The sequence below is a fragment of the Ostrinia nubilalis genome, chromosome 13 (genome assembly GCF_963855985.1).
Source record: "Ostrinia nubilalis chromosome 13, ilOstNubi1.1, whole genome shotgun sequence".
NCBI lineage: Eukaryota > Metazoa > Arthropoda > Insecta > Lepidoptera > Crambidae > Ostrinia > Ostrinia nubilalis.
Window position 1 is genome coordinate 4,745,483 of NC_087100.1, and position 12,235 is coordinate 4,757,717.

The 12,235-nt window shown below is 34.5% G+C and overlaps 2 protein-coding genes and 1 long non-coding RNA gene across 4 annotated transcripts in view; 1 reads left to right on the plus strand and 2 right to left on the minus strand.

Annotated features, from left to right (window-relative positions):
• Positions 1-701: 701 nt before the first annotated feature.
• LOC135077130 (uncharacterized) lies at positions 702-5,353 on the minus strand. Its single transcript, XR_010258403.1, has 6 exons — positions 5,095-5,353; positions 4,642-4,886; positions 4,367-4,420; positions 3,814-3,963; positions 3,255-3,341; positions 702-3,136 (listed from the first exon to the last, which is right to left on the minus strand). It is a non-coding gene; the product is annotated as an uncharacterized LOC135077130 (long non-coding RNA).
• A 717-nt stretch (positions 5,354-6,070) lies between these two features.
• On the plus strand, positions 6,071-9,719 carry LOC135077430 (adenosine 3'-phospho 5'-phosphosulfate transporter 2). 2 transcript variants are annotated; one of them, XM_063971964.1, is made up of 6 exons: positions 6,071-6,158; positions 6,355-6,690; positions 7,239-7,465; positions 7,801-8,027; positions 8,489-8,670; positions 9,148-9,719. In XM_063971964.1, the coding sequence occupies exons 2-6, from the start codon at positions 6,389-6,391 to the stop codon at positions 9,323-9,325; spliced, it is 1,116 nt and encodes a 371-aa protein (XP_063828034.1). In that variant the 5' UTR covers positions 6,071-6,158; positions 6,355-6,388; the 3' UTR covers positions 9,326-9,719. The 2 variants fall into 2 exon arrangements, with proteins under 2 accessions (XP_063828034.1, XP_063828033.1); XM_063971963.1 differs by having other exon boundaries at positions 6,077-6,238.
• Positions 9,706-12,235, minus strand: part of LOC135077428 (tyrosine-protein kinase Src64B) — a 70,100-nt gene continuing 67,570 nt past the window's right edge. The window contains exon 9 of the mRNA XM_063971962.1: positions 9,706-11,460. Within this exon, the coding sequence (XP_063828032.1) occupies positions 11,116-11,460 (345 nt within the window). The 3' untranslated portion in view covers positions 9,706-11,115. The remainder of the gene's footprint in view (positions 11,461-12,235) is intronic.

Sequence of the window (12,235 nt, forward strand, 5' to 3'; positions counted from 1 at the left end):
CCACAAGAAAAAGTGTCGCTAGATCCTGTAAAAAAAAAGTGATCATAGACTGAATACAGACAACTAATAAAAGTTTTGTCAGAAAAAATCGATTATATTATCTTTGGAGCTATCATGTTGACGATTCATAATATTCACATTATGATTCACATCCAACCAAAAAATTGTAAATGAATTTTATAGTGTCGAAATTGGCTTCAGACTCCTCATCGCTCCTTCTTTTGTTTAAATTTATTTTGTACACACGGCAGCAAAAATTTAGGTCCAAAACTGAGGACTACTTTTGAAAAATCTTAGCTCTGAAACGGTATACTTTTACTTCGGTAATCTTTCCGGTTTTTCCCCGGTCCCCATAAGGCTCATGTTGTGGCTTAGGTTCGGCACAGCTAGGACAGAGCTATAGTTCCAAAATACTGGACTGTCCTGTCGATGACATTGACAGTGGGGCGCCACCGTCAATGCCGGATCCAAAGAGCATAAAAGAGTAAGAGACGGCACTCCATAGATATTTTTTGAGCTCACGCACACATATGCATTTTAGAGAACGACCCGCAAATCTTTACCAACCGCACAAACTACAGGCGGAGCTACCAACATAATGCCTTATTTTCTGACAGTATTAGTGACGTTCGTAATAACTTATCGATTATCGATACTTTGCTAGGGTTGTAATTGCATATCGATATCTAGTATAGGAACCTTCAATATTTTAATGATTACTATTTTTATTTTATACTATGTGTAAGTAAAACGAAGTTTTGTAACGTAAATTATTTATTTCGAAATAAAATAGGTATATTACAATAAGTATTGAACATGACATAGCAGTTGTAGGCATGAGGAATTATTGAAAATTATAACAAAGTACAGAAATGATAATTTTGTAAACTTTTATTTTCACAACTTTTTCTAAGAAAAAATAGAATTTTTATTTATAAACATCTTTAATTTTCTTATCAGCTGATCGAACCTCAGCCTCAAGATTACTTTTCAATGCTTTGTTGCTGTGCTTTTTTACTTTTGTCAGCAAAATTGTTTTCACTTTTTATGAAGCTGTCATTAATGATTTTACAACTTTTTCTTAGAAAAAGGTAACTTAATATTTTAAACATCTTATCATAAATTTCTTTATTATGTTGTTGACATTTAAACCAACTAAAATTACAATTTGTACTCAACATTAAGAAAATGAATTTTCCAACATTTTCCATATATATCTGGTCGGTAATATGGTCATGATAAAATTGTTTAGCTTCATTTACGGTGGTACATAATTGAATTGTTGGATAAACGAGACTTTTTTTATCATGCCACCATTCGCGAAGAGATATATATGCATACAAATCATTGTCAACAGGAGTTTTCACGCTCAAACACTCTTCACAAATTAAACAAGAACTGTTCTGTAATAGTTTGGCAGCTAAATACCCGCTTACATATACTACTGGTTGGTTTTCAAGGCTACACAAATTTTCAATGGGCTGTTCTAAGTTTTCAGGGTCCGGGATAGACAACACAGGATAAAATTCAGTGTCTGTGGAATCTTGAACATTAATTTTTATTTCTGTTGTTTTTAAATTAGTTTTTAAAATGTCTTTATATTCCAGCATATGTTTATTGTTGTCTGCTTCACAATTAGCACTTCTGCTATGAGGCACTTTCAGCCCAGTAACCATGCTTGTTTTAAGCGCTGCAGTAAAGTGCGTGATAGTGGGATTTCTATTGGTTACACTGTGTTGCCTAATGATTCCAAATAAGTTTTCCAGAGAGTCTTGGTTAAACTGTCTAAGGTTCATATATTTAAACCCTTCATTCTTTAACTTTTCCCAAATATCGTTTAAGGATTTGATAGATATTTGATATCCCTTTACGCATTTAACATTTTTTAGTATCGTGTTTTCTGCTGTTATAAATTTTATGGTTTTTAACTTATCAGTATAAAAGGTCCAAGACTCAATGTGATTACTTGATGTGGAAACATTTTCCCGGATCCCTTTCTTTACGTCATTTAAAGATGATGGACCATTTGTACAATCAAATAGTTTATCTAACTGTTCAATCACAAATGCTGTATCATTGCAATCAGAAACTTCTTTCCATGCCATCATTTTTAAAATAGCTGCCACGGTATTACTCAGAGCATGCGCAGCATACTTCACCCTCATCTTAGTTTTGAATGTTGGATTTACAATGGTACTATTCAGTTTTTTAAAATTTAAAAAATTTCTGTTGTGTTCTTCTGCAACTACCAAATGCCTCCATTGTGCAATTTTTCCATCGAAAGACATATTTCCACTTTTAAAGAAATTGTTTCGTAATGATTTGAACAAGTGAGGGATGTCATAGATTATAAAAATTTTGTCATTATTTACAGAGAAAAAGTTGCTATCTATGCCTTGTCCACAGTTTCTTTTTAACATGTTAAGAGCTCCTATATTTGTAGATCCCTGATCACAAACTGTTGTTAGAACCATAAATCCGATTTCTTTTAATTTTTTGATGATGTCCGATATAATTTTTGCCAGTTTTGCTGTTGATATTGTGCCTTCCACAAAATAGTGCGCAATATATTGTTTGTATTTATGTTTAGCACCCTGTATCATAAACACTAACGCATGGTCTGCAATTTTCTTTTCTCGTCCCATGTTCTCGCCCTCTCCATAATCCACGTAGCCATCCACTTTATCAGCAATTTCGTTATAAATTATCCGTTTCTTTAACGCCATCTCGTCAAATATTAACGAGCAATATTTATTTTCCTTTGGCATACTTGATGCTTTTGCCTCTAACATATCAATTATATTTTTATTTATACCAGGCTCCATTGGTATATTTTTTAAAATCCTTTGGAGCGTTTTAGTGCTTGGTAGCGTAAACAGCTTTTGCATATAGCGGTATGCTTTAGGGGACCGTTTAAATATAGCCAAAGCATATATTTTGTTGGCTAAAGTCCACCTTTTTCCTTGTGACTTTTTTTTGTTATTCTGCACTACATCCTTTACTAACGATGTCAGCACTTCCGAATCTAACTTGTCTAAATTCACTCTTGACTTCGCTATATTCCTTATTGTTTTTTTTGCATTTTGTAACTGTCGCCAAAGCCTCTTCTCTTTAATTGTAAATGTTGATGAAGTGTCTGTAATAAAAACATTTCCATTAGTAAAAAAAACAACATTAAAGCAAATTGAATTGAATATTGGTTAATTAATCAGCAATTTTACTTAGTTTTTTAAATTAGGTATGTTTTATCTTACCTTTCATTTCAATGTTTTTCTTAGGTCTTTTATAACTGTGGACTAATATTTCTGCCTGTGCATCTTGATGGCAAATGTTTTTATCATCTGAAATTATTATAAATATGCAAATTAGTTTAAAATTTATTTTGTTGTTTTATGAAACATATTATTTCCAAATCAATCAATCATTATCAAGTTTTAAAAAAATGCAAAGACAGGATAATGATAGCTCTTCTCATAAAATATGAAGCGTGTGCCCACCTTCAATAACAATGACATAATATTAAATTAAAGGCATTTAGAGGTTTTAATGTTCTGCATTCTGGATGCGGTCTGCGGGTATGTCAAGACAATCTGTAAGTGGTCGTGATAAGGCAATCAGTCACGTGTGCTTTGCGTTCTTTGTTCGTATCCGCACGGTCAAATCGCATTAATATAAAATGTACAGAAACCTAGAATGTTGTACATATAAGTTCATTTTGACCTGACTGCAGACTGCAGAACGCATCCAGGGTGGCATTCTTTAGTTTGAGGGAAGGCATATTTTAGAAGGTAAATAATTAGTTTGTACACTTACCATGAGTAATGGGTTTATAGGTCATATGTTCTGGTGCATTGGAAGTAGAAGGAAGAGGTTCAAAAGTTGTTTTCGCAGAAATACCAGAATCTGGTATATCCACAGCTCCCAAACATGTTGAATTTAGTTGTTTGGTTGTTGTAAGGGGAACTGAAAGCAGATAATGAAATTGGGTAATAAAATGTCATGTTCTTACCCAACTTTAGGGTACAATCAGTCTAGTACATGTCTTGCTCACATTAAAAATTACTAGCTTATAAATATTATTAAACTAGCTGACCTGGCTAATTAATGTAGATTGCCTAAAATTTTTCAAATTGGTCCGGTACTTTTTTTGAAGAATTTGTATTACACAAATTACTAAAGTCCCTCTAACTCAACACACATTCTAAGCTAAATTGTGTTACGAGTGGGTTTACTACAATATTCAAGCTGTGGGGTTCTAACCCGCACTTTAGGCTATCTTGGCTTCGAGTTACGGAGCCGATCAAATACAAACAAACAATTAAATATTTCCTTTTTATATTATTAGTATAATTTTAGATAAACATACCTCGTTCAACTGGATTTGACTTCTTTGGAATGCAATATGAATGATCATAAAGAACTGTAACAAAGTATAGATATAATTAATAATTGAAATTATATATTATTTATTGATAAGCATACAACACATGTTTGTGGTTACAAAGAAAGAACCTTGTTAAATTGCATTCGGTTGGTTTGTTTTGGAAACCAAAGAAAATTAATTAAGACATCTAAATAATTCAGAAAAATTTATAGATAGTAAATTAAATTTTAAAAAAATAATTGAAGTCATCATCATACCTGTCTTGAGGTTTTCTTTATTGGAGTCTTTTACATGAAGAGGAAACTCTGTCAAAACTTCATCTGGCAAGATGGGATTGCTCAATTCCAGTGTTGGAATAGCTGAGTTCTTCAGCCGAGTTCCTTTGGCATTGAAGGATTCAGGAGTGAAGTGCCCACCACAAACAAACTTCAGTTGGTGTAACTTTTCAATAGGTACATATGCTAAGTCTTCTATGCCAGCATTTTTAACCCACATTCGACAACTGAAATAAGAAATACCTATTAGAAAAGAAAAAGAATAACAAACTGAAATTTATTCATCAACTAATTTCTTTTAGTATTGTTATGCAATTCATTTACAGAGTACGAAACAAAATACTGAAATTAAAAAAAAATAAAAAAATCCCAGCCTTTAAGTTTACACAATCAGTAAAATTATCTTGTAATAAATGAGTGTTATTAGAAACTTACCGGTCAGAATCCAGAGGAAACCTACTCAAAAGTAAGGGTGATCCACCACGACTTCGCCTCTTATTACAAATAACGCACTTCTTGTTGTTTCTACTCTCCATTATCAGTAGAAGCCTAAAATGAAATAGGTATTAATTAAACAAAGCCTATAAAGTCTCTCCAACCAGTGTCAATGCCCTGGTTCATGCATTTACCAGTTTTGAAAGTACATTTACATTTTCATCACATAGGGTTGTTTTTAATGAAAAATAGATTTGTAATAGATCTAATATTTCAAGTAAGTAGATAACATATCCATTAAACAGAAAAGTAAATAAGAGTTTAAACTTCTGTAGAAGTTGAAACACAGCTTATTTAAAAGAGTCTCTATCTCACAAAAAACATAACACTGAACAGCAAACTTTATCACGCCCGATACGGAGGAACTTAATCAACTCAACGTAAACGACAGAAAAGTTTATTTACAGTAATATTGCACCAAATCTGAGAAAATAACTTCACACGAATCAATTCGCCGGTTAAAAACTCAAACTCAATTGACAGAAATTTTTTTTCATTTGTCAAACTAACAATACTACCAACATAAGGACACTAACAATTATTTTTAGTATGGTGGTATTGATCCGCGGGTTCCCCTGCTATAGTGAAATCAATCCAAAATGCACTTTATTGCTTAAGGGATAAGGTTGTATATCAATTGCTACATATAGAGACTAGTTTTTGTATGAGAAGTGTCTACCCACTGGCCGGATCGCTGGTTCATATTTTTGCCATGTTGGAAACCGTATAGTTGAACGATGGTGGCGCCCCCCTGTCATTGAGTTTGGTGGGACAGTTCAGCGTGGGTCATCTATATAATGTTATACACTCATTGAAACTTTTTTTATTTAAAAAAAACAATGTCATACTGACATTGACAGTGACACTGACGTCAGTCAACCGACTGTCAAACAAATCATGTCAAACACTTTTCTCTATGATGTCAAATTTCAAAATATTGGATGATCGACGTGTACAAAAAACTTTAATCTTTTATTTAATTAAATACATACGCATTTGTGAAGGTAATGAAAAGAAAGTCTAAGCTATTAAAATATATAGATATGAAAAATCAATAAGAAGAAACTGTTCCTGCATTTAATAGGTAGATAATTACCGAGTAAAAAAGTTCTTGTAAAATTGTTTTGAAACTATGAATTTTAATTTTTTTTAGTTTATAGTTTAATTAAGAAGATACTACTAACATAAATATTCTTACAGATAATGCTGTGACCTGCGATAATACAATTTAACCATGATTTCTTCAAAGGATACTGTGATTAAGATTGAAGACTCCAGCAATGGAAGAGAAAGCCAAAAAACCGCTGCCATCAATATTCTATGCCTGGACATAACTCCTTACAGTCAACTGACTCAGTTTTTACTATGTTCGGCATTTGTGTTTATATGTTACCTTGCTTACGGATATTATTTAGAGTTAATATTCTCAGGGGCAGAGGTCAAACCCGTGAGTTTGTACATAACACTAGTTCAATTTTTAATCACAATGTTCCTAAGCTACGTGGAGTCATTAATCAGGAATCCTATTAAACGAAAGTAAGTATGTATTGTGTAAACTCTGATTTTAATAATAATTTATTTATTTCTCTCACAACATAAATTATGAAAAACATTTCTTATAATATATCTGTTAAACTATAGATTGCATTGTGAGAGCTGGTGCCTATTGTAGATTTTAAGAAAATCTGTATTACTGTTATTTCTGATTAAGTTACTGATAAGCACTTAATTCATTAGTGGTAATAACCTAGGCAATTACCATTATTTGGAGTTATATTCTGACCATAATATCAATGTGATAGTGTTGTTATTTGGAAATTGTTAATTTAATGTAATTTTAAAAATGCAACTCAAACTGATACCACCCTGCTTTTGCAGGACAATGAACTTTAGCGACTAAGGCTGGGTTGCACCATCTAAGTTTAACTTTGACAAACATAAAAAATCTGTCAAACTCCACACAAAACACCGGTTATTGTTAAAGTTACGATCTAAGTTAGGTGGTGCAACTCAGCCTAAGTAAATGAACAACAATAATGTGATTAATAAAAATGTGTGCTAATTAAACAAAATTGTCATTACAGAGTCCCGATCAGGACCTATGCCATCCTTGCAGCTCTAACACTTGGCACCATGTCCTTCTCCAACCTAGCTTTAAGCTATCTAAACTACCCTACACAACTGATTTTCAAGAGCTGCAAACTCATTCCCGTGATGATCGGCAGCATCATAATATTGGGTAAACGGTACGGATTCCTGGACTATGTCGCTGCTGTAATTATGTGCATTGGACTCACAATGTTCACATTAGGTAAGATTGTTGGTAAATTATTTTATCTAATTTGTAAACATTGTTTAGCTTCAAGCAAAAAAGTATTGACTTTTGCTTGATGCTTACCGCTCTGTTAGTTGCTCATAAAATACAGCCTAATTTAAATGATGTCATGATAGTTGTGTATTAACTCATTCTGATTACTATACCTGCCTTGGCATGCATAAAAAAAATAGCCGAAATAAAATGCAAAAAATTCTAAACAATAGGTACTTTTGTTTTTTAAGTTGCTAATACTGTATTAGCATAATACATCCTATTTAAATGATGTCATAATGGTTCAAGAACTCATTCTGATAACCTTTATTTTACAGCTGATTCCGACACATCACCAAACTTTGATGTTGTTGGTGTGTTTGTTATATCATTAGCACTGTTGTGCGATGCAATTATTGGCAACGTCCAAGAGAAGGCAATGAAGCAGTTCCAAGCGTCGAACAATGAAGTGGTCTTCTACTCGTATGCTATAGCATGCATTTACCTTGTGGTCATCACTGGTGCTTCTGGCATACTGAGTGATGGATTTGTCTACTGCGCTGAGGTAATATCAGATGGTTTTTTTCTTGTTAATTTTTTTTTTAGTGAAACTAAATTGTGCTACCAAAAAGTTTATTGACGACGTTGATTGGCGCAGCAGCACGTGTCGTGGAAACGCCTTTAGTAATGAAAGGCCCAGGTTCAATACCTGGTCAAGTCAAATTAGGACTCGAAATCTGATAGGGCTCGGAAACGCGCCATCTGTTGGTAGGTGTCTGGTTGTACTCACATTGTAAGGATCAAATTCCTTACATCATAATATTGGTGTGTAGTCTGTGAGGCTCATATTTTTTTTTATATTTTTATCCATATTTCAATAATTGACACCATGACATAAGGTAAATGTATATGAAATACAACTGACAAAAGTGATACCTAGCCCTGAGGTGATACAAAAGTAACAAAAGTGCCTATTTAAAGTTATGTATCAATGGTAAACATTTTTTTAACCAAATATCTTTTCAGAACCCAGTGAAAATGTACACAAACATTCTCCTGCTCAGCGTGACTGGGTACCTGGGGCTTCAAGCTGTGTTGACGCTGGTGCGGATCTGTGGCGCCACCGTCGCGGTGACCGTCACCACTATGAGGAAGGCGCTGTCGATAGTCATTTCTTTCTTGCTGTTCAGCAAGCCTTTTGTCTTCCAGTAAGTAGCTATGAAATGCTGATAAGAGTAGGCGCACACTGTTGATTTTTAGTTGGCCGATAGTTGTTCCCGATTTTAATTTGTATGAAGAATCGGCGTAGTGTGCGCACTCCCATACATGCCCATACTGATCAACTGCCCGACTAAACTATCGGTCGACGAAAAATCAACGCTGTGCGCCTACTTTAAATATTATGTTAAGTGCCTACCCTACCATTATCGTTACGTCGTTACGTGAATGCGTGATGCAGTTTCATCTGTATTTTCGTATTGTCGACGTATTGTACAGACGATGGCACATCCAGCTACACACTGGCCCCTTAAGTACTTGTAATAAGGATGATTTTTCAACAAACACGTACATTATAGTCTCACGTTCATTATAATAATATATTATATTCTGATGTGCTGTCTTTTGTACAAAAAATTTGCCTTTAAATTTGGCTATTATGAATGAAACCATATTTTCCTTTACAGATATGTGTGGTCAGGAATGCTGGTGGCTCTAGCAATATACCTAAACCACTACAGCAAGAAAAATCCTCAATATGTGCCAATACCACTGCTCCACTGCAGGCATTATATGCAGAACTTCTATCAATCGGAATACAGGTATTTGAAGATTAAAAGTAAAATATACTCAGATACTGTATAATATCACGAAGTATGTTATAGTGAGATTAAATTTTAATTTATAGGTTTTAATATTTGTATCTTCTTTTTAGTTTAAATTAAATGACAGAATGATGAAATTATAGTGTAATTTGAAAATATGTAAGATGATCTGTGATTTTTATGTCGTTATAGCGATTTCTAATATTATACACACAGTATATTAACTTAGTTTGTGATTATATTTGGAATTTGAGTACCTATTCATTTAGTTTGTCTTACCCATGAGTAACTTTTCTGTACTTTAAGTTGCTTATAGAATGAGTTTATTATTTAATCCATTGTGTTTCCCATCTGTGTATTTATTTATCACATTATTCAAAGACATGCATTTACGACATTGTGGAAATTGTAAATAAAAGCTTTATTTATATCAATGACATTTATTCATTGTATGTACAAAACCTTAAAAATCTAAATGTTTTCATAGTACAAAAGTGTCCAAATTTAACGTGTTTGAATATTTGGAATGTTATTAAGACACTATTTTCATTGGCTTTATACAATTTCTAGTTCAAAGAAATGATGACTAAAGCAGATTTAATACTTTTAGGCGTCAGAAATAACCAAGATAAAGGTTTAATAATTACAGGTAGAATTAACAGCAAGTCGGTGATCAGTCAATATTAGAATCCAATAGTAATAATTAGTAACAATATTTTAATATAATACAATTTTGCCATATGCATTAAGAGTGGGATATTGGTCAAATTAATATTATACAGGTCGCAAGAATAACTATGCTAGAAATTAAATACGTTCCGTCTACTCTATCATTTGCTCTTAATGTACAAATAACTCTTTGGTATATAGTCCTAAAGCTAATTTTATTTGTCTTTTTACACGAGGGTGTTGGCCCCTTTGCAAACTGATTCAAACAAAGTGGTTTCTGATTTGTTAAGTAATACAAACTTGTAAAAACTTTTAACACAATCATGTTTGCAGATTTCAATTGCAAAGGAACCTTATGGGAATATTTTATGACCATAAAATGGCTTGGTAAACGGGATTTGTACGCTTCATAATATGAAACCATTAAAGTTGTGCAAATATAATCTCTATAGTGTATAATATGATAGAAACAAACAGAAAGAGCATATAATTCGAGATCTCTTTTAGTTCAGTGGGCCTTATGATGAAAAAATATCACATTTCACTTTAGAATATGAAAATATCGTGTTTTGTATTTTTTTAATTTTATTGCTTATGTCATAGTGAAAATTTTGTTTTGTACAAAATGCAAAACAATAACCTACATTAGTGCTTAAAAGCTAGTCGCTAATAAATAAGGACGAGATTAAAATTTGCAAGTCGTCAAATGCTAGGAAGTCATTTTGTGGCATCTCCTGCTATAATTCAGCTTAGGCGAAATTCTTGCCATTTGTTCAAAGAATCGGCATACTACGATATCATATATTCGATCATTTTATGTACAGTGATTTCTAGTTGTTTTAACAATGTCGTAATTTGCCAATGCTTCAAAATTCCAAATCAGAAACGTAAAGCTGACCAAAAATGTAAGAAGCTCACGCATTCCTGTATTCATTATGTCAATCAGCTTTGAGTATAAAAATCCTAAAAATGTTTATTGATTGATTGTTTACATAACACAAACATGGCGTCAACGTAAGCATGTTTGGTTACGGACTAAGAAAATGTCGGTTTCACACGGTTGAAATGTCTCGCGCACCATTTTCTCAGCCGGCACAATGCACTCACAACTCGGTTCATTAGCTAGGACCTCAGTTTTAACTATTTCACTATATCACAGCACTAGTCTTGCACTTCTCTGTACGGTATCTCACTGGTCACTGTGAACGATTCGAAATAGTGGTTCAGGAATTCGAACGTGGGCCGTTTTTCTGGGATGGCGTCCCAGCACTGGAGCATAAGCCTGTAGATGTCATCTGGGAGGTAATGTCCGACCGGTTTGGGCATTCGGTAGCCTCTTTCGACTTGTTCTATGACGTCTTTGCCGTGGAGTCCGGGGTAGGGTATCTGGCCGTAGGTGAATAGTTCCATGAGGAGGATGCCGTAGGACCAGACGTCGCTCTTGATGGAGAAGCGGCCGTAGATGATGGCTTCGGGTGCGGTCCATTTGACGGGGAAGCGGGAGCCCTGGGAAAGTTAAAGTCAGATATAAATAAAAGTCGCGGATCGGCAGAGACAAGCATTAAAATTGAATATCTTTGGGAAAAAAGCAGTTTGGCTTTAAACAGAAAAGCCAAACAAGTGAAGTAATTTCATAAGGTCGACTTTGTCGTTCAACAAATACTGCTGAACCAAAAATGCCGGTCCGCTTATGTGATGACGTCATATTGATCTTTGCCATGCAAAATCCATGCCTTATGACCAAGACTAGGCCTACGTTAGTCGCGTATAACCACGTCACGTGAAGTATCGGTCGCATTACGTCGCGTCGCTCACTTAGGACAACGGATCCTCACCTGCTTAGGACAGTACTCGTTGTCCTGCATAGTCACCTATGACACGTTGCGTGAAGTACCGGTCGCATTACGTCGCGTCGCTCATTTAGGACAGCGGATCCTCACCTGCTTAGGACAGTACTCGTTGTCCTCTATGACGTAAACGACTCTTTGTCCTACATAGTCACTTATGACACGTTACGTGAAGTATCGGTCGCATTACGTCAATTTACGTCGCGTCGCTAACTTAGGACAGCGGATCCTCACCTGCTTAGGACAGTACTCGTTGTCCTCGATGACGTAAACGACTCGTTGTCCTGCATAGTCACCTATGACACACGTTACGTGAAGTATCGGTCGCATTACGTCTGGTCGCTCACTTAGGACAACGGATCCTTACCTGCTTAGGACAGTACTATTTGTCCTCTATGACGTAAACGACGACTCGTTGTCCTGCATAGTCACCT